Source organism: Eubalaena glacialis, chromosome X (assembly GCF_028564815.1).
Source record: "Eubalaena glacialis isolate mEubGla1 chromosome X, mEubGla1.1.hap2.+ XY, whole genome shotgun sequence".
NCBI classification, from domain to species: domain Eukaryota; kingdom Metazoa; phylum Chordata; class Mammalia; order Artiodactyla; family Balaenidae; genus Eubalaena; species Eubalaena glacialis.
Genome location: NC_083736.1, coordinates 125364084 through 125391861, shown reverse-complemented (window position 1 = coordinate 125391861; position 27778 = coordinate 125364084). Strand labels below are relative to the sequence as shown.

The following is a 27778-nucleotide window of genomic DNA, read 5'->3' as shown; positions in this document are numbered from 1 at the left end:
GCTTTCGCAGACACTGCATGGCCTCTGTTTCCAGTGGTGGGGCTGGGTCATCTGTCCTCCCTCACTCCATTCTCCTTATGCCTGGGGTTGTGCCTGGGTAACATGCTTGGCCAGGCAGGGCCTGAAACCCTCACTTGACGTTTACCCGTGTTGTGTATGAAGTGGCCGAGCTGAGTCACTACAGGCCCTGAGGTGAAGCGGGGTATGTGAGAGAAGCCCTACCCCCCTCTACATTGTTTCCAGGGTACCTGCAGGTTGGCACTAGGCCCCATCCAGCAGGAGAAACGAAGCCTGGCCTGGGCAAAACACCCTTTGTAAACCACCCGCCTGGGCTTGGGCGGTCCTGTAGGGCATCGAGCTAAGGAGGCCTCCCACCACCCCTCCCACCCCAAATGCTGAGTGACGCGTGTGCCACCACGTGACAGCATTCACACGTTGGGGTTACAGATACCTGCCTGTATTTAGATTCATGCCAAACCCAGGGGGCACAGCTACTTATAATTTTCTTGCCAAAACATGGAAAAAATTAGGGGTTTGTTTCCTTTTAATTCAATGAGGAAAAGTACTACCATCTCCTCCAGCAGCTGAGTATGAGGAAGTACTGATGACATCCTTGTGTTTCCCTCTGGAAGTATAGTTCAGCCTGTTTTTGGGGGACCCCTTCTACTCTTTTTGTTGTTGTTATTTCTGAATTTCAATTCAAGAAGGAAAATTTAAAAAGTTGTCTGGAGGAACTTGCTCTCAAGGGCCAATGCTGGCAAACCTTAATTGAATAATCCCCGTCTAAGGGTGTTTCCTTGCAGGGTTGCGTCTGTGTCTGCCACTGGCCCACAATGGGCCTAGGTCACAAGGTTTTCTGCTTGTACACGTTGTGCATGCGTGGTGTCTAGCGTGGTACCTCAAGGAAAGAAATGTCTGTGTTATCACATCAACATACCCCCGCACATACACCTTTTCCTTCTGCAGAGCTGCATAAGACGAGACGAAAAGAAGCTGAGATCGATTCGTTCACCTATTAACCTCATGTAAGCATTCATTGGCTTGCTCATGTCTGTATGTCTCAGAGTCTAGCACAGATCTGATATGTAGTAGATGCTGAATAAATGGATATGCTAATGAGCTTATTGAACCTAAGAAATTTGTCTGTGTGTTAGATGCCGGCTTTAGGATCGGACCTGGTTGTGTTCCTAATTCTGGCATATATTTTCTGGGTAACCTTAAGCAAATAACTCCTAGAGCCTCAGCTTCCCTCCTTGTAGCAATCAGGATAATATCAATGCTGGCCTTGTTTATTTCACAGAGTTGTTAGGTAGATCAAAATGAAATAAAAATGAAGGACTATATGAGAATGTACTTTTGGAACTGAAATGCTAAACACATCGAGCTGGTTACTGTTCTACTGGTCACACATGGCATTGAGTTTGCGTCTCGTCTGTATCATCGTGATAACAACACTCAGTGTTTTTCACTCACTGCATTAAAACATTTTGATAGCACGCAAGAGAAATGATGCTGATTATTGACAAATTTCATTTAGGATAATCACCTCCGAGCAAGGAGAGCACAGAATTATGTTGAAGTGTTGAATTTAACCTTTTCCAGTGTGTATAAACACATGGTTATAAAATATGGAATGAAATACAAAATATCTTCCCATCAAGTAAAAATTCACTCTGTCGTAACACTGAAAGAGTTGGAGGAAAGATTCCAACTCCGCAGACCCAATGTGCTTGCCCAGGGCACTGGGGACACATGCAGAGCAGAATGATGGAGAAAACACTGAAACCCACAATTATTAGATTTATGGTTGGGCTAGATCAGTTTCAAATATGGAAAAAGGAAGTAAAATAGTGGGTCATCAGTTGGGAGGAAGGAGACAGACTGGGACATGAAGGTGGGCAGCTCATGTCCTGCAATCTCGGAATGGGTCTGCCTCTTGATTTTGTTTTTCTTTTTTTTCTTTTTTTTTTTTTTTGGTTAATGTATGTATGGGCTTTTCCAAATCTAGCAATCTGGCAAGACACATTGATAAAAATGATCACATAAGAAGAGTGCCTGGGACCTAATAAGCATTCAGGAAGCAGTAGCTGCTGTCATCATCATAATGTCTGACCAAATATCTGGGCACCCTATGGCTCAGTCAAGGAGACACATAAAATTAACCATTACAGTACTCTTCAATAATCGCAGGCCCTTTTCCCTGACAAGCGGGGCTAATCCAATTATCATGGCAACAGGACTCAAACAGTTCCTGCTTTTTTACCCCGTGAGCTGAGGGGCGTTCCTCGGGCTGTTTCCTGCAGCCATTGCTGGGGCGTATTACAAGTCTGCTCAGAGCAGGATGCTTCTGGCGAGCTTCTGGGAGAAGAAAAGCAAACTGGACTTGCTCAGGGGCAAAGGGGCAAAGATGAAGCCAGGAGCAGAGGCAGGAGGCCTCCCCTGGCTGGAGATTCCCAGCTCGGCATGCTTACTGCCTCTTTTGCTTCGCTTTGCCACTTCCTCCGTTATTTCCAATCACCCTAAATATGGATGTCAGCATAAAAGCCATGTTCCTCTCGTGCTCATCAGAAGGGGCTCCCAAAGTTCCATGTAGAACAGAGGAAAGTCTAAAATAGCCTGCAGGAAAAGGCTGGCAATCCAAAGTACCCTGTGGTTCAGTCCATCATTGCTGCTTCCTACATCCGACTGTGACCCACCCTGCTCTCAGCCCACAATGTTTTTTCCAGGTTGCCATAGCTTGACCTGAGGATCTCTTTGCCAACTAGGGACTGACTGCCTCAAAGGTGATGTCTCAAGCTTCTGAGACTGTCTCACATGCACTGAGCTTGTCTTTGAGAAGTTGTCAGTTAAACAAGTGTTACATAGAGACATTGGGAGAGGAAAGAAGAAAGAATTGCTCTCTAGATATCTGTGGAAGGTTACCGATTGCAGTTCTGCATTTCATAGGACCTCTATCTCTTCCACCACTCAGCAAATAAGTGCCTAATTGGCTGGGAGAGGATTTATGTGGAACATTTTGCCCTGGCTTTCTTTGGTGCAATCTTGAACTCCACTTAACTCTCCATTAGGAAGGAAGCAGAAGGCCATCTCTGGTATGAGAACTGGGAAATGTTTCCATTCCCCAGCTGACATTTTTCAAGCTTGTGAAGTGTGGCGTGTTTCAATTTCTTGATGGTGCCAGCAGACCCTCTTCAAATGACTGGGTTTCTCTGTATGAGTCTAATTAATGCAAATATTGGAGGCATGTCAAAGGGACTAACTGGCTCCTAGGCTGGGCTAGGTGTCCAGGCGCTTCGGTTCTAAGGTTGTTTCCCACCCTTCCCCTCTCCCACTAGCACTTGAAGTGTTAGATTGGTTTGGTGGAATCTTTGACATAATGACAGAAGAAAATAGATTGATGGAAGAGAAACAGGAATGGTGTCAACGATCAAAAGAATCGATTTCTCAAGAATGTTGTTTTGCAAACTGCCCATCCTCATCTCCATCACTGCCATTAATACTTTCCTGCTGTGTGAAAGTTTGCTGGCTCCCAGTCTATACAGACACATTTAGTACAATGACACTGTGCAGGAGAGAGCTAAGTGTGAGGAGACGTCTCTCCTAGGCTGAAAGGAGAGACTTTTCCCTCTGGGAAGTGTATATTCCATGGAATTACCATTTTCAAAGGGTATCTATATTAAGCAGCATTGTTAGATGCTGCATAGTGTTAGCCATTATACTTCTGTTCATGAAAGTTTATATTCCTAGAGGATGTACCCAGAATACAACCACTTCTTCCCGCCTATACTACCAAGTCCTAACTGCTATCAACCCTTGCCTGGATCGTAGCAGTAGCCTCCTAACCAGTTTCTCTACTTCTGTCCTTCTCCTCTGAAGTCTGTTCTTTATATAGCGGCAAGAATGAGCTGTGGATCACATGAGCCAGATCCCATCACTCTCCTGCCTGAATCCATCCAATGGTTCCCCACCACTCAGAATTGAAGCCAGAGGTATTAACACGGCCTAGTGAGCAGGCTTCCTGTTGCTTTTCTGACCTCACCTCCTCCCACTCTCCCCTTCAGTCTTTCACTTCCAGCCACATTGGCTTTCTTCATTTTCTTAAAGAAAATACACAAAACAGCAAGTCCTACTCTTCCCTCAGGATCTGTGCATTTTTGATCCCTCTCCTGGGAACACTTTTCTCCTGGATATCTCCATGGCACTTCACTCAGGCCTCTGCTCTGACGTCTCCTTGCATTGCCCTAAAGGAAAGCTAACTGACGTGGCAGGAGCTTAACTTGTAAAAGTTTATTTCTCACGTACATGGGTCTAGCGGCAATTCCGAGCCCCTGCCTTCCCTTGAGTGACTCAGAGACCCTTGGAAGTCTCATCTTCCTGATTTATTTACTCTCTGTTTACCCCTCAGCTCCACTCCAAATGTATAAACTCCATGAGGACGAGGGTTTTTCTCTCCATTTTTTTCCCTGTATACTGTATACATTGAATAGTGCCTGGTATATGGTAGGTTCTCAATAAATACTTGTTGAAAGAATATTGAAAGGTAGTATTATGAGAGGCAGTGGAAAATAAAAAGGCCAAAGGAAGCATCTTTGTGCATATGTTTTCTTAGGCTGAAGATGATGAAGATACGTCAGTTCCACATAATGATATTTGATTATTGTTATTAAATTACCTGTTGAAGGCTTATGGGCTGTAGAACCTAGTTAGGTTTTCAGCATTAAGCATTGTATATTGTATTAGTTTTCTGCTGCCCTAACAAAATACCACAATCTAGGTGGCTTAAGCAATGCAAATGTATTATCTTACCGTCCTGGAGGTCAGAAGTCAGACACGCATCTCACCAAGCCAAGACCTTAGTCTTGGCTTGGCTTGGCTTGGCTTGGCTGTATTTCTTTCTGGAGGCTCTACAGGAGGATCTGTTCCCTTCTCATTTTGGTTGTTAGCAGTATTCGGTTCCTGGTAGGATGGAGATCCCTGTCCCCTTGCTAGCTGTCAACTGAGGACTGTTCCCAGCTGCTAGAAACTACGTGTATTCCTTGGTCCTGGCCTCCTTCAGGCCAGTATTCAAAGCCAGCAACATCCTTCCTTCTCACGTCTGTGACCGAGACTTCTCTCTTTTGATTTTAAGAGCTCATATGATTACATTGCACCCACCTGGATAATCCTTGTAACGGTCAGCTTATTAGTAACCCTCATTACATCTGTAACCTTCAGGTAACATATGCACAGGTTCCAGGGACTAGGGTGTGGGCATCTTGGAGGGGCCATTGTTCTGCCTACCATGGATATAAAATCAAGTGTAAGATACGGCATAGTGAGTAAGAGTAAAGGCTCTGGAGACATGAAGACCTGGGTTTGAATCCCAGCTTTCATCTTGATGCTGGGTTCCTCTGGATATGTTTCTTAACCTCTCTGACATTCAGGTTCCTCTGTGCCAACAGGGGACAATAATGACACCTGCCTTATGGGATTGTTGTGGATATTGGAAATATGTGAAAGTGTGTGTACACACCAGGCACTCTACTTTACTCCTTTCAAAAATATAATGTGAGTACCGAATGGATAAACAACAAGGTCCTACTCTATAGCACAGGGAACTATATTCAATATCCTGTGATAAACCATAATGAAAAAGAATATATATATATATATATATATATATATATATATATATATATATATATATATATAACTGAATCTCTTTGCTCTACAGCAGAAATTAACACAATATTGTAAATCAACTATACTTCAGTAAAAAAAAGAAGAAAAATGCGACTTTGCAATTTTGTAATAACTTAAAAAACTATGTGACTATTCCTAGTGTCCTAAACGGGAGCACCAAATCCAGCTTTGAACCCACCTCAGAAGACCTTGCCTTTAATAGGATTAAGGAGTGCTCTTTTGCTAAAACCTCACTTAACCAGCTGGGTTTGTAGGGAATGAGGGGGAAGTTTTATTTAAGTGTTCATGATTCATTTACACCTAAATCATTAAATGCTATTTTAAGGACATTTAATGGCTCGAGGCTTTTCAAACATTCATAATGCCTCTTTTCTTAAACAGAAATGCTGCCAAGGGTAAACAAACTCAAATGCCATTAGCTTTGAAAATTTTCAGAAACAATTTAGAGTAGGTTCTAACCTGGCGCACTATATTCTTCCATCTGTGATGCCCGCGGGGACAGGCCTCCTGAGCAAGAAACACCAGCTCTGTTTATTGAATGAGGAGTTAGAAACCGTGGCGGGCCTGAGTGCAGAGAAAAGCACTCATTTTACTGGGACATTTCTGTTTGAGAATTCTTTTCTGGATTTCAGCTGTTGTAATTGGGAATTTTGTTCTAAAGCTTTTCATTAGCTAAAAGTTCAACTCTAGTGCAGGCCTCTTCTAGCATGCCATCCATGTGAAGAAGTATGGTGACAATGAACACATTTTCTAGAAAGACGGGTGTAATGCTTGAGAGTGCACTCTCTAGTATGTACGTGACGAAACCTCATTCCTCTGAGATTTAATGCTCTAAAAATGGAAAAGATTGATAGGAGAAAATAGGCTTTCTATAGCAATTTAGCCTGTGATGTTGCCCAAGAAAGGTCTTAAGATCAAAGATTTCAGGCGAGAACGTTTCTGTGAGTAGCTATGACATCATTTTGTGAGCCTAACCGGAGCTCCTGTACTAATAGTTATTAAAGGCAAAGGCATGTCTCTAGCCTCAGACACACACACACACACACACACACACACACACACACACACACACACACACACACACACGGCAGAGCTGGCTGGAACAACATGCTGCGGGCAGTCCCCTTAGTTTACTGTGTCTGAAGAGAAAGGCCGCTTACGAAATGGTGCCAGTGACTTCCATCATTATGCACGGAGGAAGAGGCAAAATTTGGTGGAAAAGCCATACCTAGAATCAATCTATAAGTAATCTTTAAAGGCTGCCTAGATATTTCAGCCCCTAGGACATCGTGGCCAGAAGCACTCTGTATTAAAAAAACAAAATAAGTGAGACCAAATAAAACTTTTCAATGAAACCAGTCATAATGAAACATTTTCAAGAAATTCCAGATGGCATTCTGGAAGAAATACCATTTGTCAGTCATTTTATTACTCTGTGAGCAGTAGAGCCGTCTTTTTCTCCTGTGGGTCATTCTCCATACTTTGGTTAGAAAACTAACATGAGGGCCGTGTGAAGCCTTGTCTGGACCAGCTAGAAAGTAGGTGGTTGACATTTGTTTTCTTGAGAAAGTCACTTTCATGTTAAATAGGATTCAGCCTCCGTTAATGCTTAGGGAGTACTTAGTACCTATGGAGTAACTATCAAAGGCTAGACATTGTGCTGGATGGTTCCATCCAAGTATCTCTTTTAATTTTAAAAACAACCTTGTTAGGGGTTAAACTCTGATTCAGTTGGATCGTCTGTAAAAGGTAAGAAATTGATGGGCCCAAGGTTATGCAGTAGGTGGCAGAGGTCTCCCAAGTTCAGTGCTCTTTTTTCTATCCTGTGGCTGGGTTTCCAGGAGTATACATTTAATTGCCACCCAAATAGTTGTTTGGCCTCAAGGGAAAAGGGAATGAACCCATACTGAGCGCCGACTGCATGACTATCTGCCAGCCACTGTTCTAGGTGCATTTCAGTCTTTAATATGACTATCAGTCCCCTCAGAACCTTGTGAAAATACAGATTCTGACTCTGTTGGTCTAGACTTGGCAGGGCTGCGGGGCTGCATGTCTAACAAGCTCCCAGGCGATACCCATGCTGCTGGTCCAGGGTCCTGACTTCATAATAGCTATCAGACTGTTTTATTGGTTCAAAGAGGAGACAGGACTTGCCCAAGTTCACACTGTCGAGACCACTTCCGGTCTCAGAACTGGGATTAAAAAAAAAAATTTTATTATATTTTTATTGAAGTAGAGTTGATTTACAATGCTGTGGCAATCTCTGCTGTACAGCCAAGTGACTCAGTTATACACATATGGACACTCTGTTTTCATATTCTTTTCCATTATGGTTTATCACCGGATATTGAATGTTTCCCTGCGCTATACAGTAGGACCTTGTTGTTTCTCCATACTATATATAATAGTTTACGTCTGCTAATCCCAAGCAGACTTGTGATTGCCAAGAGAGAGGGAGGTGGGGGAGGGGAGAAGTGGGCGTTTGGGATTAGAAGTGGGATTTGAACCAGGACTGGTGGATTATGAAACCTTTGCCAGTACATCGTTTTTCATTCCCTAAGGCTTTTAAAACTTTCTCCTTGAGAGAGCCATTTGTATTCCATATTTAGTTCAGGGGCTTAGAACTCTGAAGTTGTAGTATCTTCTAGAGCGCGTCCTCCTTTGTTCAGGAAAACATCTTTGCAGTTAATTGTGCTTACATTTGCAGCTTTAATTTTTCTCCTGCCCCTTTGATTAGACACACTGGTTCCACCCTAGCTGCACCTTAGAACCACCTGGGGAGCTTGACTACCAAGGTTCATACCCTGCTCCAAGACCAATTAAAGGAGAATTTCTGGAGGTGGGACCCAGGCATGGACATGTTATAAAAGCTCCCTACGTGATCCTGATTTTGTAGCTAGGGTGGAGAGCCCCTGAATTACAGGGTTCAAGGGAGCAATTTCTGGAAAATGTAATGCAAACCTCCTTTTTTTGTGATGTCATAAAAGAAGGACTAGTGTATTTATTGAGCCAGTCACTAACAAGGTTCCCGATGAATTCTTGGTACCATTTTGTCTTGTGACCATGAGCTTGGACTGCACTGTGGTTCAAGTTGGGGCACATGTGAAGTTTGCAGTGGCTCTGGGTGGACCTTGAGGGTGAGGAGCCTATGTGGGGAGCCGATGAGGAGAGACCCGAGCGGTGAGATGCAGCATCACAGACTGGCTTCAGGGCCAAGACACCTGTCCTCACCGGCCCAAGATGTTGACCTTGAGGGGTATTAATAAGAAGAGAGCTTGCTTTGACTCACTGCAACAAAACTGGCTAGTGAGGAGATAGTCATATTGAAACACAACAGAAACACAGGACAGGGGTGGGTTAATGCTGTGGTAGAACTATGGACAAACCACCGTGGCTGAGTGCTCAGGCTGGAACGGACCGGCTGTGGGGAGATATGAGCTGCTGTAGAGTTTTACGCAGTGAATAGCACCACTGCCCAAGGGGACGTGGCCGCCGTGGGCTGAGGTGTGCAAAGAAATGGAAATACAGTTGATCCTTGAACAACGTGGATTTGAACTGCCAGGGTCCACTTACACGTGGGATTTTTTTTCACTAGTAAATACTACAGGACTACATGATCCGCAGACGGCTGAATCCGCAGATGTGGAACTACGGGTATGGAGGAACCGCGGAGAGGGAGGGCTGACTACAAGTTATACATGGATTTTCAGCTGCGTGGAGATTTGGCACCCCTAACCCCGCATCTTGTTCAAGGGTCAACTGTAGCAAGATAACCAGGGGCCAGAGCCCGCCCTCCAAAGATGAGAGAGGAATTTTCACTGGAGAAAGCAAGGAATGGCTTAAAACAGTCATTCTTAACTCTAGCTGTTCAGTAGAATCACCCGAGGAGCTTGGAAACCCACCCGTGCTCTGGCCCCAGGCTGGAGACTCTAGTGTAATTGATCTGGGGTGGCCCCATGGGTACTTTAGTTTTTAGAGTTCCCCAGGTGATGCTAATGCTCAACCCCAGCTGAGAACCACTGGTATGGATTGTGTTTGTACCTGGCGGAGAAGAATGCAGACGGCAGAGGTAGCTGGAGCAGGTAAAACGAACAGCTGGGGCAATCATACTCCCAGTGTGATCCCTGACCAGCAGCGGCAGCACTTGGGAACTTGTTAGAAATGACAGTACTCACGCCCACCCCAGAACACCTCCATCAGAAACTCTAGTGGAGGACTTCCCTGGTGGCACAGTGGTTAAGAATCTGCCTGCCAATGCAGGGGACACGGGTTTGATCCCTGGTCCGGGAAGATCCCGTATGCCGCGGGGCAACTAAGCCCGTGCGCCACAACTACTGAGCCCGCATGCCACAACTTCTGAAGCCCACGCGCCTAGAGCTTATGCTGTGCAACAAGAGAAGCCACCGCAATGAGAAGCCCGCGCACCACAACAAAGAGTAGCCCCTGCTCGCCGCAACTAGAGAAAGCCCGCGTGCAGCAACGAAGACCCAATGCAGCCAAAAATAAATAAAATACAATAAATTAATTAAAAACAAGAAACTCTAGTGGAGGGGGCCCAGCAGTCTGTGTCTTAGCAAGCCTTGCAGTGGACTATGATGGATACTTCAGCTTCGCTTGGACTTGAGCAGGGTGCAGGGGAGCGGAATGCAATGACATCAGGCTAGAAAACTTGAAAGTAATGGGCTGGTATCAGCTCTCTGAACAGTATATTGAGATGTGTTAGCATCACCCAGTGTTCTAAGGTGGAATGTATTTCTTGGCATTTCTTTCCCACTTGCTTGAAATGGCAGTGGGGACAAAACCTATGTCATTCCTGCTGGGGCAGAGGACTTCTGAAAGCACACACTGCTCTGCTAGAGGAAGCTGCCACTTTTCTTCTTAAGGGAGTCATTTCTGTCTTCCGTAGGGGGATGCATCCTTCCTGGTGACATGGGCCCTTTGATGATGAGAATGCCGGCCTTCAAGGAAGCTCCTTAGATAAGGCCACAGAGAGTTGCTCTGTCTCCTCTTCTCGCTTCTCATCCCCATTTGAGCTGGGTCTTTGGTAGCCTGTGCCCTGTCTGTTATTCACAGCACGTGCCTGAAGATACTCCCCTAGAGTTGAGCAATGCCATTGGTGCCGCTCAGTGTCATCAGTCACTAGAGAAAGCCTTTGCCCTGGGCTGAGTAAGGACCCCACTGGTGTGTAGCCGTAGTGCTTTCCATCTTGTTAGGGGCTTTCTGTTACCCGGATGATTGGCATGCTCACTAGTGCATTTGCCTCGCTTTTGGGTCTGGACTGTGTGGGCCAAACTCCCCTGAACAGAAGAGCTGAGTCCTTGCAAGATGCTGAGCATCTCCGAAGGTCACAAAGGGGCTTCCAGGATTGGTACGACTGCTTTACAGAGAGGTTTATAGAACACAGGGGGCTTACCTGTCATCAAGTCTAGTGATTCTCAACTAAGATGATTTTGCTCTCATCCCACTGGTAAAGGGGGATTTGACAATATCTGGAGACCTTTTTGGTTGTCACAAGTTGGACAGGGATGCTACTGGCATCTACTGGGTAGAGGTCAGGGATGCTATTAAACATCCTACAGTGCACAGAACAGCCTCTCAGAACAAGGAATTATCCAGCCCCAGATGTCAAAGTGCTAATGTTGCAATACCCTGGCCTAGTCCACATCACTTATTTTTGAAATGAGAAAACTGAGGCTCAGAGATCTGACGTGGCATTCAAAGGTCACCCGGGAAGTCAGCTGTGACTCAGGGTGGGGATCTTGGTACAGTGCTCACCAGCTCCATCTCTGTCATGGGCAGCGTTTCCTCCATTGCAGCCACTACTGTGTGCCTGCCAGGTACAGGGCAATGTGCTGGACTCTTTCCATTTATGACCCCTTCTTCTTAGCACACGCCTTCAAGGGAGGCAGGACTCTCCCTAGAAGGGACTAATTTTATGCATGCAAAATTACCATGTGCAAAGCATTGTAGGTCACTAGGAAAGCAAGGATGATACCAAAAGAGACATTGTTCTGGTCTTCTGGGAGCTTACATTCAAGTTGTGGAGGAAAGACCATATATATGAAAATAATTATCAGTCTAACTTTTCAGTAAAAACCTAGGATTATGACCAGAAAGCTGTCTCAAGACATGACAGGATAAATTTCTTAAAATGTCATATGGACATGAAGAGTTAGAGTGAGCTTTGTGGGAAGGCTGGGTGAAGAAGGAGGGCATCCTTCATTTGATTCATAAGCATTCTTTGAGTGTGTTTTATGATGGACCCCACATATAGAATGGCAAATGAGACAAAGAATGTTTCTGCCTCAGAGAGCTTGTATTCTTGTGGGAAGAGTCAGATGAGCGACACATACCTACCTACCTACATACATAAAATAATTACAGATTGTGACGAGTGCAAACCTACCTAACATGGCTGAAAAGACATCTCAGAAGAGGTGGCATTTGAGTAGAGCCTGAAGGACATAAAGGGGGCATCAGAGTGAACAGCAAGTACAAGGTCTTTAGGCAGGAAAAAGCCTAGCATATTCTAGATACTAATGTAAAGCTAGTGTGTGGAAGAAGATAGTCATGTGATGGAATTGAGGAGGTGGGTGGCCACCGTGGTAGGGAGTTTGCATTGTATTCTACCATGAAAAGAGCAAAACAGCCTGAACAAACAGAATTGGAGGAAGGCTGGATAGTGCTTGGGGGTTGCATGGAGATGGGGAAGATCGCAAAGGCGAAGGTAACTGAAATTTCTAGAAATATTTTACAGTTATTTCTATCTTAGCCAAATCAAATGATCATTAGTATTGATCAATTCAGTTCAGTGAATTATTTATTTAAGTTACTCATTTACACTTAAACCTGCCATCTTGATAGTATCCAGTGTGGCAGTAAAGCTTGAACAATAGATACACATAAGTAGATAGAGTGTAAGTTGGGAGGCAAAACGGAGGTCTTAACTCCTGTGGTTAAGATGTACCAACCAATCCTGTGGTTGATGTACCTTTCAGCTTGACAGGTGCTCAGTGACAGGGAAAAGTAATCGCTCTAATTACTCTGTTTTCTTCTCTCTTTCTCATTATGTGAGGACATTTGATAATCTGTATATTTTGCTGTATTTTCTGTTTCATAGATGTTTTCAAGTATTTGCTTGTTGAAGTCACTAATATATGTCTAATAACTTTGGTAGTCCCATGGCTGTGTTCATTTCTGTTGCCCTGGTGATCTCAGATTTGCTTTGATTTAAAATCACGTCATTAATTATGTTGAGTCATCTTTCTGAAGAGTTCATTTAAAAAGAGAAAAAAACAGGGCTTCCCTGGTGGCGCAGTGCTTAAGAATCCGCCTGCCAATGCAGGGGACACAGGTTCGAGCCCTGGTCTGGGAAGATCCCACATGCTGTGGAGCAACTAAGCCCATGCGCCACAATTACTGAGCCTGCGCACCGCAACTACTGAGCCTGCGCTCTAGAGCCCACGAACCACAACTACTGAGCACACGCGCCACAGCTACTGAAGCCCGCGCACCTAGAGCCTGTGCTCTGCAACGAGAGAAGCCACCGCAATGAGAAGTCCGCGCACCATAACAAAGAGTAGCCCCCGCTCGCCGCAACTAGAGAAAGCCCGCGCCCAGCAACAAAGACCCAACTCAGCCAAATATAAATTAATTAATTAATAAATTTATAAAAATAAAATAAAAGAAAAAAGAAAAAAAGAAAAAGAAAAAAACAGCATCATCAAATAATTGAGGGCTTGTTAACTGCTTCCAGCTTGAAGCCAGCACAACTTGCGAATCACAGTGGCCTGGTGAGGGACCAGGTGCCTTTGTGGCATTGTCTAACTAGTTTCCTAGGTTGTTTCTGGTTGCTTTTCTGTCTGAATAAAGACAGAAAACTTCGTTGGAGACAGAGATAATCTTTGAAGCTAAGAAATACCGGTGATCCCCATCCCTGTTAAATATATCAATGTTTGTACAAAGCAGTCTTACTTTAGACTTTCTGGTAAACACACTGGAATCCTGGCTTCTAGGCTGGGCTTTTCCAATAGCTGTGTGGCTTGTCAAGTCACTTCCCCTTCTTGAGCTTTATTTACCTTATGTTTTAAGACAAAGGGGTTGCATTAAGTTATCGCTAAAGGAATTGTGTTTGGAATGTTGTGGAAGATTGTAGTGTTCGTGATACTACTAAATATTGGGGTAGGTATTTTATGTAACCTATGTTATATTTATTGATAAAAGTTATAGAGTAAAACAGGAAGTGGATAATTTTTTTTTTGGCTGCGCGTGGGCTTTCTGTAGTTGCGGCGAGCAGGGGCTACTCTTTGTTGAGGTGCGTGGGCTTCTTATTGCGGTGCCTTCTTTTGTTGCGGAGCACGGGCTCTAGGCGCATGGGCTTCAGTAGTTGCAGCATGCGGACTCAGTAGTTGCGGCGCAGGCTCTAGGGCACGTGGGCTTCAGTAGTTGTGGCACACGGGCTTAGTTGCTCCACGGCATGTGGGATCTTCCCGAACCAGGGATCCAACCTGTGTCCCCTGCACTGGCAGGCGGATTCTTAACCACTGCGCCACCAGGGAAGTTCCGGAAGTGGATTTTCTAAACATAGAAAGGATAAATGATTGTTAACTTCTTTAACTAAAAAAATACATTTAAGAAGTATATTACTTGGAATTATCTTTAATTTTATCAAAGATTGTTTTGCTACAGATTGATGCTTTCTTTATATCCAGTTTGAAACGGGAACACTATTTCTGTGAACATGAGTACCTCAGACCAGGTCATCAGGTTTAGACGTAAACTCTCTTCCCTTACCATGAATGCCCCCCCACCCCTGACCGTGACCTTGATCTAGGTGATTGCTGAGAAGCCTGGGGGAGAGTGGGGGTGGTTTAATGCCAATCCAGTACTGATGCTGGGAAACCAGTCCTGGATGCAGGCTTGCCCACCTAATGGTTAGTCAGTAAACACCTTTTATAATGGGAACTAGGTCTTTCATAAATTGTGCTCTTAACTGTCATGCTACCAGTAAAGTCACTTATTTTTGCCACCCTCATGTCTGCGTATGCCACCTGTCAGTGTCTGCGTGTCTGGGGGTGTGTGAATTTGCATGTGTGCACTTGTCTCCTCCAAATCTCAACCACTCTTGTGGGACTTTGGAATTCTGAGTAGGTGATCAAGGCCAAGGGCACTGGCTGAGTGGGTGCCATTTCCCAGCAGAGGCCTACTCCTTGGCTGCTGTTGTCATGGGGCTCGCGGACTTTCTCAAAGCATGGGCCCCACGGTCCAGAAATCAACCATGAGGGATAAGCCACTCTTACCATCTTATCTGTCTTGAAGAGTCAAGTTGAACCTCTGAAACTGGAAGAGGTTTGGTGTAAATCTATCGTCTACCTAATCACTGGAGACTTTCGTGCACCTTCAAGATTAGATAAATATTATTTAGAAGAACAGCAGGAGTCATTGAGTAAATGTGGACAAATGGTTCCAATGAACAAAGGCGAGAGTGGTTTTCAGAGGCTAGAAGTGGTGTGCAAGAAGAAATATACTAGAAGGGGGAAAATAGCAGAAATCATAGTACTAAGCCAGGGAAAGGTAAATCCCATTCTTTCTTCCTGTTTTCATGAGCTGACTTCTTTACAAGTCTCTCTCTTTTCTAGAGCTGGTGCCCCTTGGAAGCATTGTCTCCTCCTCATCCTTTTTGTAAGGAAGTAGCATTAAGGTACCCACCTGCCTTGATGCTGGGGTCTTGTGGGAAGTCCCCTGTCATTCCTGCTGCTGTCAATTGCACATGCATCCACTGTCCTACTTGAAGGAGCCCTAGGAATAAATGAATTTAATATAATAATTTTAATCTTTCATCCAAAATAAATTTACGTTCAGAGATTCTATACACCTGTGTGAGGTGTTGCGTGTATGATGCCACTTCTGGTTAAGAAGTCCAAAATATTTTTAGCTCTCGTGTCAACATGACACCCAGGTGTACTGATAGATTGAATATTCTTTTTTTTCTTTCTGTTTTGCCTGAATTGACTGATGTTTGGGGCATTGAGTAGAGACGGCCTGGACCGAAAGCTAAGCCATTAACTCCCAGATGTTCACGATTTCCAAGGAAATGTTCTGTGCCTGTGGTCATTACTCAGATGGCACGTTAAATGCTCGCATCTTGGCACCTTTTGCACTTGCTAAATTGAGTTTGAAGAAAGAACAGGAGAGAGAGAATTTTGTGGAAAGCAATTATCTTGCACTTTTGTGACTTTCATGCTTTCCCATCATGATGAATTTGGGGGCTGGTTCTTGTATCAGTCACTGGGTTGCTTTCACTAGAATTTTGTTGTATGTTACAGATAACCAGTTGTATCTAATTGAACAATAATGATGGCAGTGCAAGGCATTTTCTGGGAATTAATGACCAGCGGGGAAAAGCTGATGGCTGGAGAGTCAGCCAAAGGCTATTACCTTCAGCCTGTCGTTAATCTCCAGAAATGCCCATTTGTGACGTCATTTTTGGTATTGAAAAATGAGAATGGAAGACAATTTACTGGTGTTTATCATGTACTTCTGAATAGCAAGTTCTCTACATATTATCCAAAAGTTGTTCTTTTCTTTTTAATCCTCCAATTGTCCTTTAATCTTAAAATTTGTTTCTTATATACAGTGCATGAAAATGGGATTTCTCAGCTTCTGTATAATCATGGGTGGGGTTTTTTTTTTTTTGAGTTCCAAGTTTGGGAGGTCTTCCTAAAATATTTTGTATGGTAAAATCAAAATTGATCTTTACCTATGATGCTGGAATTTGATAAGTGTCTATATTATCATAACTAACTGCTCATGGCAGGTAATGGTTACAAATGGTTTGAATAGCAGCTGTTGCTACCGAAGATGTGCATTCAACGACCAGATTCTAAGAAGTTATAGTCACATGCCTAGTAGATGAAGGGAACTCTGCCAGGAAAAGCAGTGGTGGTTTGTCTATATAGTATTTTTGATTAGTGCTGCTGGGCGCTAGAGGAAAATAGAAAGAGAAGTAACTAAAATATTCATCACCTTCTTGCATAATTTAATGACTTATAAAGGAAGACAACAATTCCACATACAAGCAATCTATCAAGAACTTGTTCTAAACTCATAATACGAATTTCAAAGTTATGTTGGTTTTTATACCATTTTTACTCCAACATGAAAGAAAGTTCTTAATGTCTGTTATGATCCCAGCCAGTGAGCTGGGAATGTTTTGCCAAACATGGAAGCTTGCGATCCCATCTAATTTCAGCCATAAGCTGTTGGTATTTTACAAACACCGCAGCATTATTCTCCCCATAGGAAGTGTGCCGCTGGTGTCAGTCTTTGTCAATGCATGTTAAGCGTATGCATTTGGGGGAGTAGAATGAGTCAGCTCGTCGTTAATCATAGCTTTAGGGGCACTGACTCACTCCTGGTAAAATGGGATGGCCTCATTGGGGAGGGCATGAAAGAGAAAAAAATCCATGCTGGGGTCAGTTCCCTGTTTCTGCAGATGCAGATCAAATTTGCACCCACTTTGGTGGGTAGTTATCAGGCTAAAGAATGTTGCAGCAGACCCTGTAAAAGCAGACACCTTGTTTTTGCAGGGAGAAAACACTAGAAATTCACAGTCTTGCTTAGGAAAATGCACAAAGGGCCTAGCAAGCTGAGAGGGGCTTGGTGTATATCTGAGGCCAGAATTAGTGAACCAGGCCCTGCTGTTCCACAATTCAAGGTAGGTCTTTGAGCCAATGTTGATTATTAGGCTCTCGACTGGAATTTGTTCTCTTCATTAGGGGGTTTCGAATATGTGAAGAATGTTTGTGACAGCCCCAGTTCTCTTTGGGGAAAAAATGAATTCTTTTGTAAGACTCAGTACATAGTGCATGGAAGCCGGGCCCTCACCAGGAGCAGACTGAGAAAGAAAACCTAAAGTAATACACTGAGAAGTTGGTGGACATTAGCCCTTTTCACCTGTAAATATTTATATTAGATTTCAAGCTGAAACATGTGAGTTCTCCATGGTGTTTATTTAGATACAATATGGTTATTGGTATTAATATGTTTTATTGCTCCTCCGGGACAGTTTAACACTGTTAAATTTTCATTATACAAGCAATCGAGGTGTGTATAGCTGAGTAAACTATTCCCAGGGCTTTCGTATTATAAAACTAAGCCCTTAAAAAGAAAACCCCCAAGCTATGCAATGCTTTTCTTTGAAACTTTTCTTGGGAATGTTGTTTCTGTAGTCTTCCCTGGGAGTAGGGTTGATGTAAGACGTTCGCTGCTTTCCTGAAGCTCTAACTTGAGTTCATTTTGTTATGTGGTGACCACAGTTCTGGATGACGCCCCCCCTGGCACACAGGAATACATTATGTTACGGCAAGATTCCATCCAATCTGCGGAATTAAAGAAAAAAGAGTCCCCCTTTCGTGCTAAGTGTCACGAAATCTTCTGCTGCCCGCTGAAGCAAGTCCATCACAAAGAACACACAGAGCCCGAAGGTTTGTGCACGACGGACGTGTGTCTTGCTTGTTTCCTCTCATTCTTCTTTCTTTCTCTTTCTTTCTGACTGTGCATTGCCCTCTGCTGTGCTGTGTGTTGTTCGGCCCCTGACATCGTTCCGAGGCCCCGTGGCTCGCCAGTGAGTGTGTTATGCAGTCTCAGATGCGACACTGTATAATACAGTCAGGTCTGGCCCGGCGCGCAGCATCTTCCTGCTTCTCGCAGCTGACACATGTTCAGCTGGTGTCATGACACTGCCCCGTTTTGGCTGCTAAAGTTGCTTGCTCCCGTAGCCAACATCTGGCCGGGTCTGGTCCCATCACATCGCCTTCCTGAAGCAGCAGTCGGCTGAGGAATGGCCCTTCCAAAATGAAATAATGAGAAGATTGTTCCAAATTTTCTCACTCTTCTCCACTCCATAAAGCCTTCTTTCTGCCTTGTGTTCGAAGAATGCTCATGATCTGCTCAGTTGGCTGAAGCAGGCCCAGACTTCCCCTGTCATGCACGCCCGGTGCGCTTTGCCATAGTGAAATGCATGCCTCAAGGAAACGATGAGTAGTTTGTTTTTCTTTGCAGCTCAAGTACAGGTTTGGAAAACTCTACTTGCTGTTACTTAAACTGAGGTCAATAAGGTATTCATCGCAATCCGTGCTACAAATCTATCTGTGAAGTGCCTCGTCTCTAGAAAGATTATTCATTCATTTTTCCAACTGTTTTGCATATATCAAACAGGGACGTTTTTCACATTACCAAATGTGGTCAACTTTTTGCCATCTGTGTACGTTTTGATTTCCAAAATGACATTTGAGAAGTATACTTACCGTAAAACAGCTCATGTTCTCCCGCGCCCCTCCCCCCCACCCAAGATCAAATACTATCCATGCGATTTACCAGTGAATGATGTTGGAGGTGACAAAATTCACTAGTCCTTTGGCATTCGGTGTACACGTTCGCATAAATGGGTCTGGTACAATTTCTAGAAGTGCCTTTGTTCCGATTTCAAGTTGCCCTTTTTGCAACATTATGGGATCTTCAGTACAGCTGTCCTTCTGCTGCGTGGTTCCGTTCAAAGTTGGGTGTTTGAGGAAATTACTCCAAATTGAGTCTAGTCTATAGTTTTGGAAGCAAATTTTTACATCTCAAAGTCTCCCCTTTTTCCTCCCTTCCAAACAGAGCTTTAAATGTTCTTTGGCAGCAAATGAGAAGTGTACACTTTTCTATGCTTAATTCTATTTCAGCAATAGAATAGAGCATTTGCATTTGCTTTCCACTCATACTCCCGTATGCAAGCTATCCGCTTTGCATATGAGTTCTGATGTCAACTTACTCATCTGGAGATGTAAATGGTGGCCCTTTACAGTAAGACAACTTTTTGGTGGTTTCATAGAGAAGATACTAACTTGATTTTATACTTCACTGAAACAAGAAAATTCAGCCAGTGACAATGACTTTATATAATGCATTGCAATATTTTCTTTCTTTTCTATAAAATGATATCTGTATGTGATATATATCTATATATCTCTCTCTATATATATATTTGCAAGCACAAAAACAGTGTCTGTATGATAGAAATATACTATTTATTATGTAATTATATTCTTATGGATGTGTGTATCTGTATTACAGATACTATACTGTTTTTGTACTTGCACATCGTCCTGAAAAACAAAAGTTGGTTAAATTCAGTCAAGCAATTGGTTAGAAACTTACTTCAAATTGTTTTAACAATTCTCAGATTAAAAAAAAAAACAACAGTTGAATAACTAATTTTAATGGGTATTTTCTTATTACATATAGTTTTGACAGGATCTATTAGTTTTCAGAATATCTGGAGTGTATCATGAATAATGTTATGAATGTTTTCAGATATGAAAAATTCTTTAGAGAATGGGTTGCAGTGAAGCTCTCTTGTACAAGGTTTGGATACTTTTTAAGCTGGCTGTCCTTGTGTTAAATGTGGCTTCTAGCCTTTCACTTTTGTATACTTTGATGATGGGCATTGTCTTCTTTCAGACTGAAGATTTCCCGTAGTCTTGCTCTCCTGGAATAGTGAAGCCAATACTTCCCTCTTGATTTGTATGAATTATTTATAAATAGTATTAGATGCATTAGAGGTTTTCTGGGATGATATTTTGACACTATTTACAATTTTACTGTACCCCCTTTAAACAAGGAGCCAGAAGCTAATGGTGAACCCAGACCTTAAAATGAATACACTTGATCTCTGTACAAATTAACAGGATCCTGAAGACCTTAGATGGGGGCGAAAGAAAGCATGCTGTGGAAGAGACCTGGGATAAATAAGGAAACTATGCTAAGAAATTAACATGCTTACTTCATGTAGATTTCAGAAGGCCAGAAACTCATCATTGCCAGGAGGTGAAGTAACTGTGGGTTGAAAAGGGTTCAGTGGCCGTTCTGGCGACCTGGAAGATTTTTGCAAGACTGGTTTTTAAATTCTGTAAGGTACAGTCTTCAGTTCTCTCTTTCAGTTGTTGTAACATTTTATTATGATTAGTAGAAATAAGAGATCGCTTTACTACAAATGGATAGACTCTCAATTGTAAACTATGTCCATACCTTGAAACATTTTATTCTCACATGAAGCATTTTGAAGAGAGAGTTCCTCTCGTGGTCTTTCTGCCAAAGCATGAGACATTAATTGACCTTGACTGTGGCTGCCCACCAGTTCCACTGCAGGTGAAGGCAATGGACAGGGCAGCTAAGCCATCCATGGTTTGATCCGTGCAATGCCAAGCTGCCAGCATGACCTCTTCTAATGAGACTGTGTGTGTACGGCGCTCAAGTGAAAAATGAAACACTCATTGAAATTTGGGGGTGAAATGTAAGGTAGAGTTGGATAAGTCTTACAAATGATTAAATTAGGTCAAAGAGGTTTATGTGTATTATGATACAGCTGGAATTAATTTTCTTCTTCCTTACTGAATTGATAAAATCTACCAACTGTTTTTGCATTATTATAAAGTCTTGGTGTTACTTTTGGTTGGTGATGTTTTTATAAGGGCCAGGTTACTTCCATAATTTATGATGATCTGAGATTTGGTACAGATAACTTATTTACGATTGTTCACAATCATCTATCTTTTAAAAGACATTTTTGTATTGTGTCCAGGGCCCTCAGAATTCATGTAAAATAGTACATGGAAGGCCTGATATACCTCCCTGGCTTTTCAGGATATACTAAGGACAGATTACACTTTTCCAAAAACAGCTTTCTATTTCTGAGCAGCCAATTCCAAAGTAAGTTCTTTAGTTTGTTCCAGATACTTGTGATTTTCGGTGATGTGATTATTTCCATAAAAACCACTTATGATGGAATCTTATGTGAGTACTGGAATTCGGGTGAAGAAGCACATACAAATATCTGAGAGTCTAATTTGGCCCAGTACCAGCAACGCTCTGTGTTATAAGAAAGCCACATGGAGAGTGGAGATCGTTACCAAAATCTTTTTCTTCCTGTTCCAGGAGGCTTTTGGCAAGAGAAAGTATAATCATCAAAGCTTTATTCTTTTGTTCATTTTTTTCCTTTCATTGTCATGTGGGCCAAAATGAAATCACTGATTTAGAGTAACTTCTGAAAGCCAATCTATTATCAGTATAGTTTGTTGCTTCCGAAATGCCAGTCATTGGGCTTTTACTGATGTTTGAAGGTTGTTCAGAAGAATCACACCAAGATATACATGCTTACAAGTAGATAATGTTGAAAATCTACAGAGAAAAAGAAATCATGGATTCCCAGCATTTGCTTGTAGGATAGAAAATCCTGATCACAATAGTAAATTTGAAGGAGTTCATGCAATATAGGAAAGTATTACAAAGCTCAGGGATTTGTCACCATCTTTTAATCAAGCATCTGGCCTCCTTCCTACAGCCCTGTTTTCATGTGATTTTTAAAAAATGTCATATATATTTTCCATCTCCCCCCTCAGGACATCCATAACCTTTTTATTCAGAGAGGCATCCAACCATAGTGACTTTGGTTGGAGGAGAAGAGAATCTGTGCTCCAGCCTGGTGATGAAGTATGGCAGCTTTCACCAACCAAAAGAGAGCAAAATTATGTGCCAAATGTTAAGGGCGCATATTTGTAACAAGCACAATGTCTGTTACTCTGATAATGCCTTGGTTTCTTTATCCCAGAAAGAGAATATGTCACCATGAATATCAGTCTTGCCTAAATGGTAGGAGAGAAAGACGGTAGAAGAGTATTTAGGAACATGCCGAGGGAAATGTTTTTATTTTCATCCTCACCTTTTCTTTAACTCTGTTGTCTCCTGTTTTGTGTCTTCCTCATTTTCCTACTAATTTGCCTTTTGAGAAAAATGGGTGTAATACTATTTGAATTAATAGTTCAATAAAACGAAGCCATCTCTGATGCTTGATATCTGAAAATGTCTTGACTTGCAGGAAGGGTATAACTGCTTCCATATCTTTCCCCCGGAAGATGAGAATTGAGGGGATATTCCTATTTGATTAGAAGAACGTGGGGCCATATGTTTGGGTGGCTCTGTAGAGATAAAAGACCTTATTCTGAATCTTTTAATTTCAAAATAACTATGACTTAGGGTCACCCTGCCTTTGATTTATGACATGAAGGATGACAAAACAACAGCAGAGAGGTTTCTTTGCTCATGGAAGCCAATGGCAGCTTAACTGCAGAGTCACAGGAAGGATTAAAATATTGGTCCATATTGAAATCGAATTAAAAAGCCAGAAATCTGAAGGCCTTGGTGATTAGCAATGAATAAACACTGTCCTATCCCCATAAAGTGATCAAATGTATTTCTCCTGGTTGCTTGTCAGCTACTTCTTAGAAGACAACTTGTTATCTCCTAACAACGTTAGAGAACTAGTAATGGCACTGAAACACAGTCTCTCTTCTCTCCTATTTCCCTACCTCATGGCAGCAAATACAACATTAAGTTGTATTTGGGGGATAGTTTCTACTCTCTGGAAAACTCATAATTTGATCAAGGAAGTATACATAACGGCCAATAATTCAATTTCAGGCCAGGATGCGCATTTATCATTCTCTTATTAGATACACTCATCTCAACTCAGTCTCCAGGCTGGCTTTTCTGGTAGGAACTAACAACCTTTTATTCTTTGATGATTCACTTTTTAAAGCAACAGGCCTCCCTTCTCCCTTGAGCCTTGGTGTTCCCGTCCTGGCAGTGGTGATGTTTCCTGAGAAGTAGTCTCTCCTTTACAACTCTCTTGACTGAGGTTTTCCTCGGTTATCTGCCTCCATTTCAAGTATTTATGTTTAAATGAACACTGCCCTGGGAAAGTTCCCGGAAAGGTCTTACTGGATGAACGATGGTGGTGATTCTGATTTTAAAACAAAGTCAAAATCTAAGTGCTGATCCTTGAAAAAAATCTGGAAGTTATCCATCCATATAGCACTGCCCCCTTCAAAGCTGTTACATCAGGGGTTGCATTGCCAACGTGCTTCTGGGGCTCTGATGTCTCAGCAGCACCTACTGGTTTCTTCCTTTTCACAGCCAGTTAATAAACCACTTAAGAAAATCTGCCTTTCTGACCCAGCACGGTATGACCCAGGTAGACTGTGGTCCACATCGGAAAAGGCATAGCCTGGATTACTTTGAGCTGTTTCCCCAGTCAAGCCCAACCCTAAGGGCTGGAGGTCTGCCTCTGTGAAGGAGATGCACCAGATGTGCTGCTGCTTCAGCTGCAATTTTCACTCCTTTGTTTTAAATGATAACTTGTTTGCCTGGTTGAAGAGAATGCAGAATTAACTCTACTCACTTGCACATGTTCTTCAATAATTATTGGATCACTATTTTCCAAATTATGTTTCATGAAACGCTGATCATATGTCTTTGTGAAAAGAGAGATCACATACATGTTTCCTGAATTCCACACCATTCTTAGAGAATATTAAAGGTTTTAAGGAGTCTTACAGGTTAGGAATGTGTCTCTCTTTGGGCAATTCAGTGGTAAACACATACTCCAGCTATCAGAACCTTTTTATTTGTAATACGTAGTAACATCCCACAAATACGCTTTGGGAAATGCCATGCTGGCCCCACTGAGCAGTGCGTTCCCATCAAAGCTGGACTCTGACAAGCAACACACTTGAAGATGAATGCCGTTCCCTTGTTCTCTGACCCCCGCCTGCTATCTTTAGGGAAGTCCTACTCCAAATGTGGTCTGTGGTTCAGGGCTGGGTCTGAGATTGGTCGTTACCAGTCCATGATGAGATGAGGAGCTTGTGCCAGAATGTAAATCAATGCACTGTTTCTTTCATCAAGAAAGTATTGCTGTCTTTCTGCATGTAAATCAATGAGGTTAGAACACTCCCTCACACCCTAAACAAAAATAAACTCAAAATGGCTTAAAGACTTAAATATAAGACATGACACCATAAAAAATTCCTAGAAGAGAACATAGGAAAAACATTCTCTGACATAAATCATAGCAATGTTTTCTTAGGTCAGTCTCCCAAGGCAATAGGAATAAAGGCAAAAATAAACAAGTGGGACCTAATCAAACTTACAAGCTTTTGCACAGCAAAGGAAACCATAAACAAAACAAAAAGACAACCTGCAGACTGGGACAAAATATTTACAAATGATGTGACCTACAAGGGCTTAATTTCCAAAATATACAAACAGCTCATACAACTCAATAACAAAAACAAACAACCCAGTCAAAAAATGGGCAGAAGACCTAAATAGACATTTCTCCAAAGAAGACATACAGATGGCCAACAGGTACATGAAAAGACACTCAACATTGCTGATTATCAGAGAAATGCAAATCAAAACTACAATGAGGTACCACCTCAGACCAGTCAGAATGGCCATCATTAAAAAGTCTATGAATAATAAATGCTGGAGAGGGTGTGGAAAAGGGAACCCTCCTACAGTGTTGGCGGGAATGTAAATTGGTGAAGTCACTATGGAAAACAGTATGGAGGTTCCTTAAAAAACTAAAAATAGAGCTACCATATGATTCAGCAATCCCATTCCTGGGATTACATCCGGAAAAGACAAAAACTCTAATTTCAAAAGACACACGCATACCAATGTTCATAGCAGCACTATTTACAATAGGCAAGACATGGAAGCAACCTAAATGTCCATCGACAGATGAATGGATGGAGAAGATGTGGTACGTATATAAATGGAATACTGCTCAGCCATAAAAAAGAATGAAATAATGCCATTTGTAGCAGCATGGATGGACCTAGAGATTATCATACTAAGTGAAGTAAGTCAGAAAGAGAAAGACAAATAACATATGATATCACTTATATGTGGAATCTAAAATATGCTAGAAATGAACTTATTTACAAAATAGAAACAGACTCACAGACATAGAAAACAAATTTATGGTTACGAAAGGAAAAAAGGGGTGAGTGAGGAATAAATTAGGAGTTTGGAATTAGCAGATATACACCACTATATATAAAATAGATAAACAACAGGGACCTACTGCATAGCACAGGGAACTCTATTCAATATCCCGTAATAGGGTTTCCCTGGTGGTGCAGTGGTTAAGAATCCGCCTGCCAATGCAGGGGACACGGGTTCGAGCCCTGGTCCGGGAAGATCCCACATGCCGCGGAACAACTAAGCCCGTGTGCCACAACTACTGAGCCTGTGCTCTAGAGCCCGTGAGCCACAACTACTGAGCCCGTGTGCCACAACTACTGAGCCTGTGCTCTAGAGCCCATGCTCCACAACAAGAGAAGCCACCGCAATGGGAAGCCCGTGCACCGCAACGAAGAGTAGCCCCTGCTCTCCGCAACCAGAGAAAGCTCTCGCACAGCAATGAAGACCCAATGCAGCCAAAAATAAATAAATAAATAAAATAAATTTTAAAAAATATCCTGTAATAAAGCATAATGGAAAAGAATATGAAATGGAATATGTGTGTGTGTGTGTGTATCTCACTTTCCTGTACACCAGAAACTAACACAACATTGTCAATCAATTATACTTCAACTAAAAAAAAGAAAGTATTGCTGTCTTGCTGTGAAAAATAGTGTCAGCTGAACTAAATAAAAAATGTGCTTAGTTACAAGTTCACATATCAGCACTAAAGTCTTTGGACCCAACATTCAGCAAACTTGCTTAGATTACTTCAGTGATTCTCAACCTCGGCTCCACACTTGAATTATCTGAGGACCTTTAAAATAATAGTGATGCCCGAGCCCAACATCAGACCAAAATCAAGCAATAACCAATAACTTGTCCAAATGAAAACCCTGCAAAATCTCTTGTGGCTGAGTCTTGACGTGGGTAGTTTTTTTAAAAAAGCTCCCCAGGTGATTCTAATGTACTAACAGGGTTGGAATCGCTGCCTTAGAACAAAATTACCTTGGCATAAGGTTCGTTGTATGATGTCAGCTGTCCATTTACAATTCTTATCATGCTGGTTGCATGAGCCTCTTCAGGAGGTGCCCTGTGATTAGAGGTCACTGCTGGACAGGCAGCACTTATATGACCTTTAGAACTTGTGTCCATGTAAGGTATCCATCCTTCCCAACACACACACACACACACACACACACACACACACATACACATATTCTCTCTCTCTCTCTCTCTCACCTTTTTGAAGTTCCCTTGCCTCTTTGCCTCTCTGTGCTTTTAGAAATATAATCTGGCTTCTCCGTAGGAGCATGGCGATCTGCCACCTTGTGATCAGCCTCCTTTCTTGCAAGCAGTGGTTGAGACCTTGCTCTGCTCTCTATGATTCTTGGGACCAAGTGTGATCATACTTAAAGAAGATGGAGAAGGAGGAGAAGGAGTAGAGCGTATCAACGTGCCAGAAAAGGACTTCTCTGCGTGCTTCTTGACTTGATTGCTGCTGCTCTAGGGTGAGATTGCAGAAGTTGACGCCAGGTTCTCCTGATCTGCGTATCTGTCCCCGAGGCTGTCGTCACTGGGGCATTGCCCTCTTATCATCTAGACATCACCAGCTCCCGCAGCGTAATGTTATTACAGCAGCTTGTATGTGAAAACTGACTTTGCCATGATTGGGAGACTGTCAGTGTTATCTATGTTTATAAATCATTCCTAGCATTCTAAATTACATTGATTCAGGTATTTATTTGTTATACGCTACAGCATTTCTCAGCGTGCTTGAGAATATGCCGCTTGAATAATGCCTGTGGGAAAATGTGGAACAAGAGATATTACATCCTGCATTTTATCAAACACTTACCCTTGTCTTGCTTCACAGCCATTATCCACACTCACTCCGACACATCAAAATCACATGTTCACTTCCACCCATGTGCTAGCCTATTTCTACTCAGAAGCCCCAGCTATTTTAAGATATATATTTTCAGAACAGCTCCAGGTCAACCTTCAAGCATGTCCAGCTTTGCAAGCAACCAGTGTACATTGTCTGGAATACCGGATCTCCAAGGAGGAAGGAAAAGGGAGCACGGTTCCACTGGGCCACTTCTACATGCAGTGAGAGCGCTGTGCAAAGCCCCTTAGAGGCAAGATCACAAAAACCCCGTAAGGTAGGGGCTGCTACCAACCTTTCACAGATGAGTAAACTAAGATACGGGAAGGTTAAGTCACTTCCCCAACGAATGACAGGACT

The 27778-nt window shown here is 42.6% G+C and overlaps 1 protein-coding gene across 2 annotated transcripts in view; it reads left to right on the top strand.

The window, feature by feature from the left end:
* FGF13 (fibroblast growth factor 13) overlaps positions 1-27778 on the top strand; it is a 494276-nt gene that overhangs the window by 279489 nt on the left and 187009 nt on the right. The window contains exon 2 of one of the 2 annotated variants that reach the window (XM_061178047.1): positions 18000-18167. The exons of the other annotated variant lie outside the window; for it this stretch is intronic. Coding sequence (XP_061034030.1) covers positions 18038-18167 — 130 coding nt within the window. The 5' untranslated portion in view covers positions 18000-18037. The remainder of the gene's footprint in view (positions 1-17999; positions 18168-27778) is intronic. 2 annotated transcript variants of the gene reach the window in all.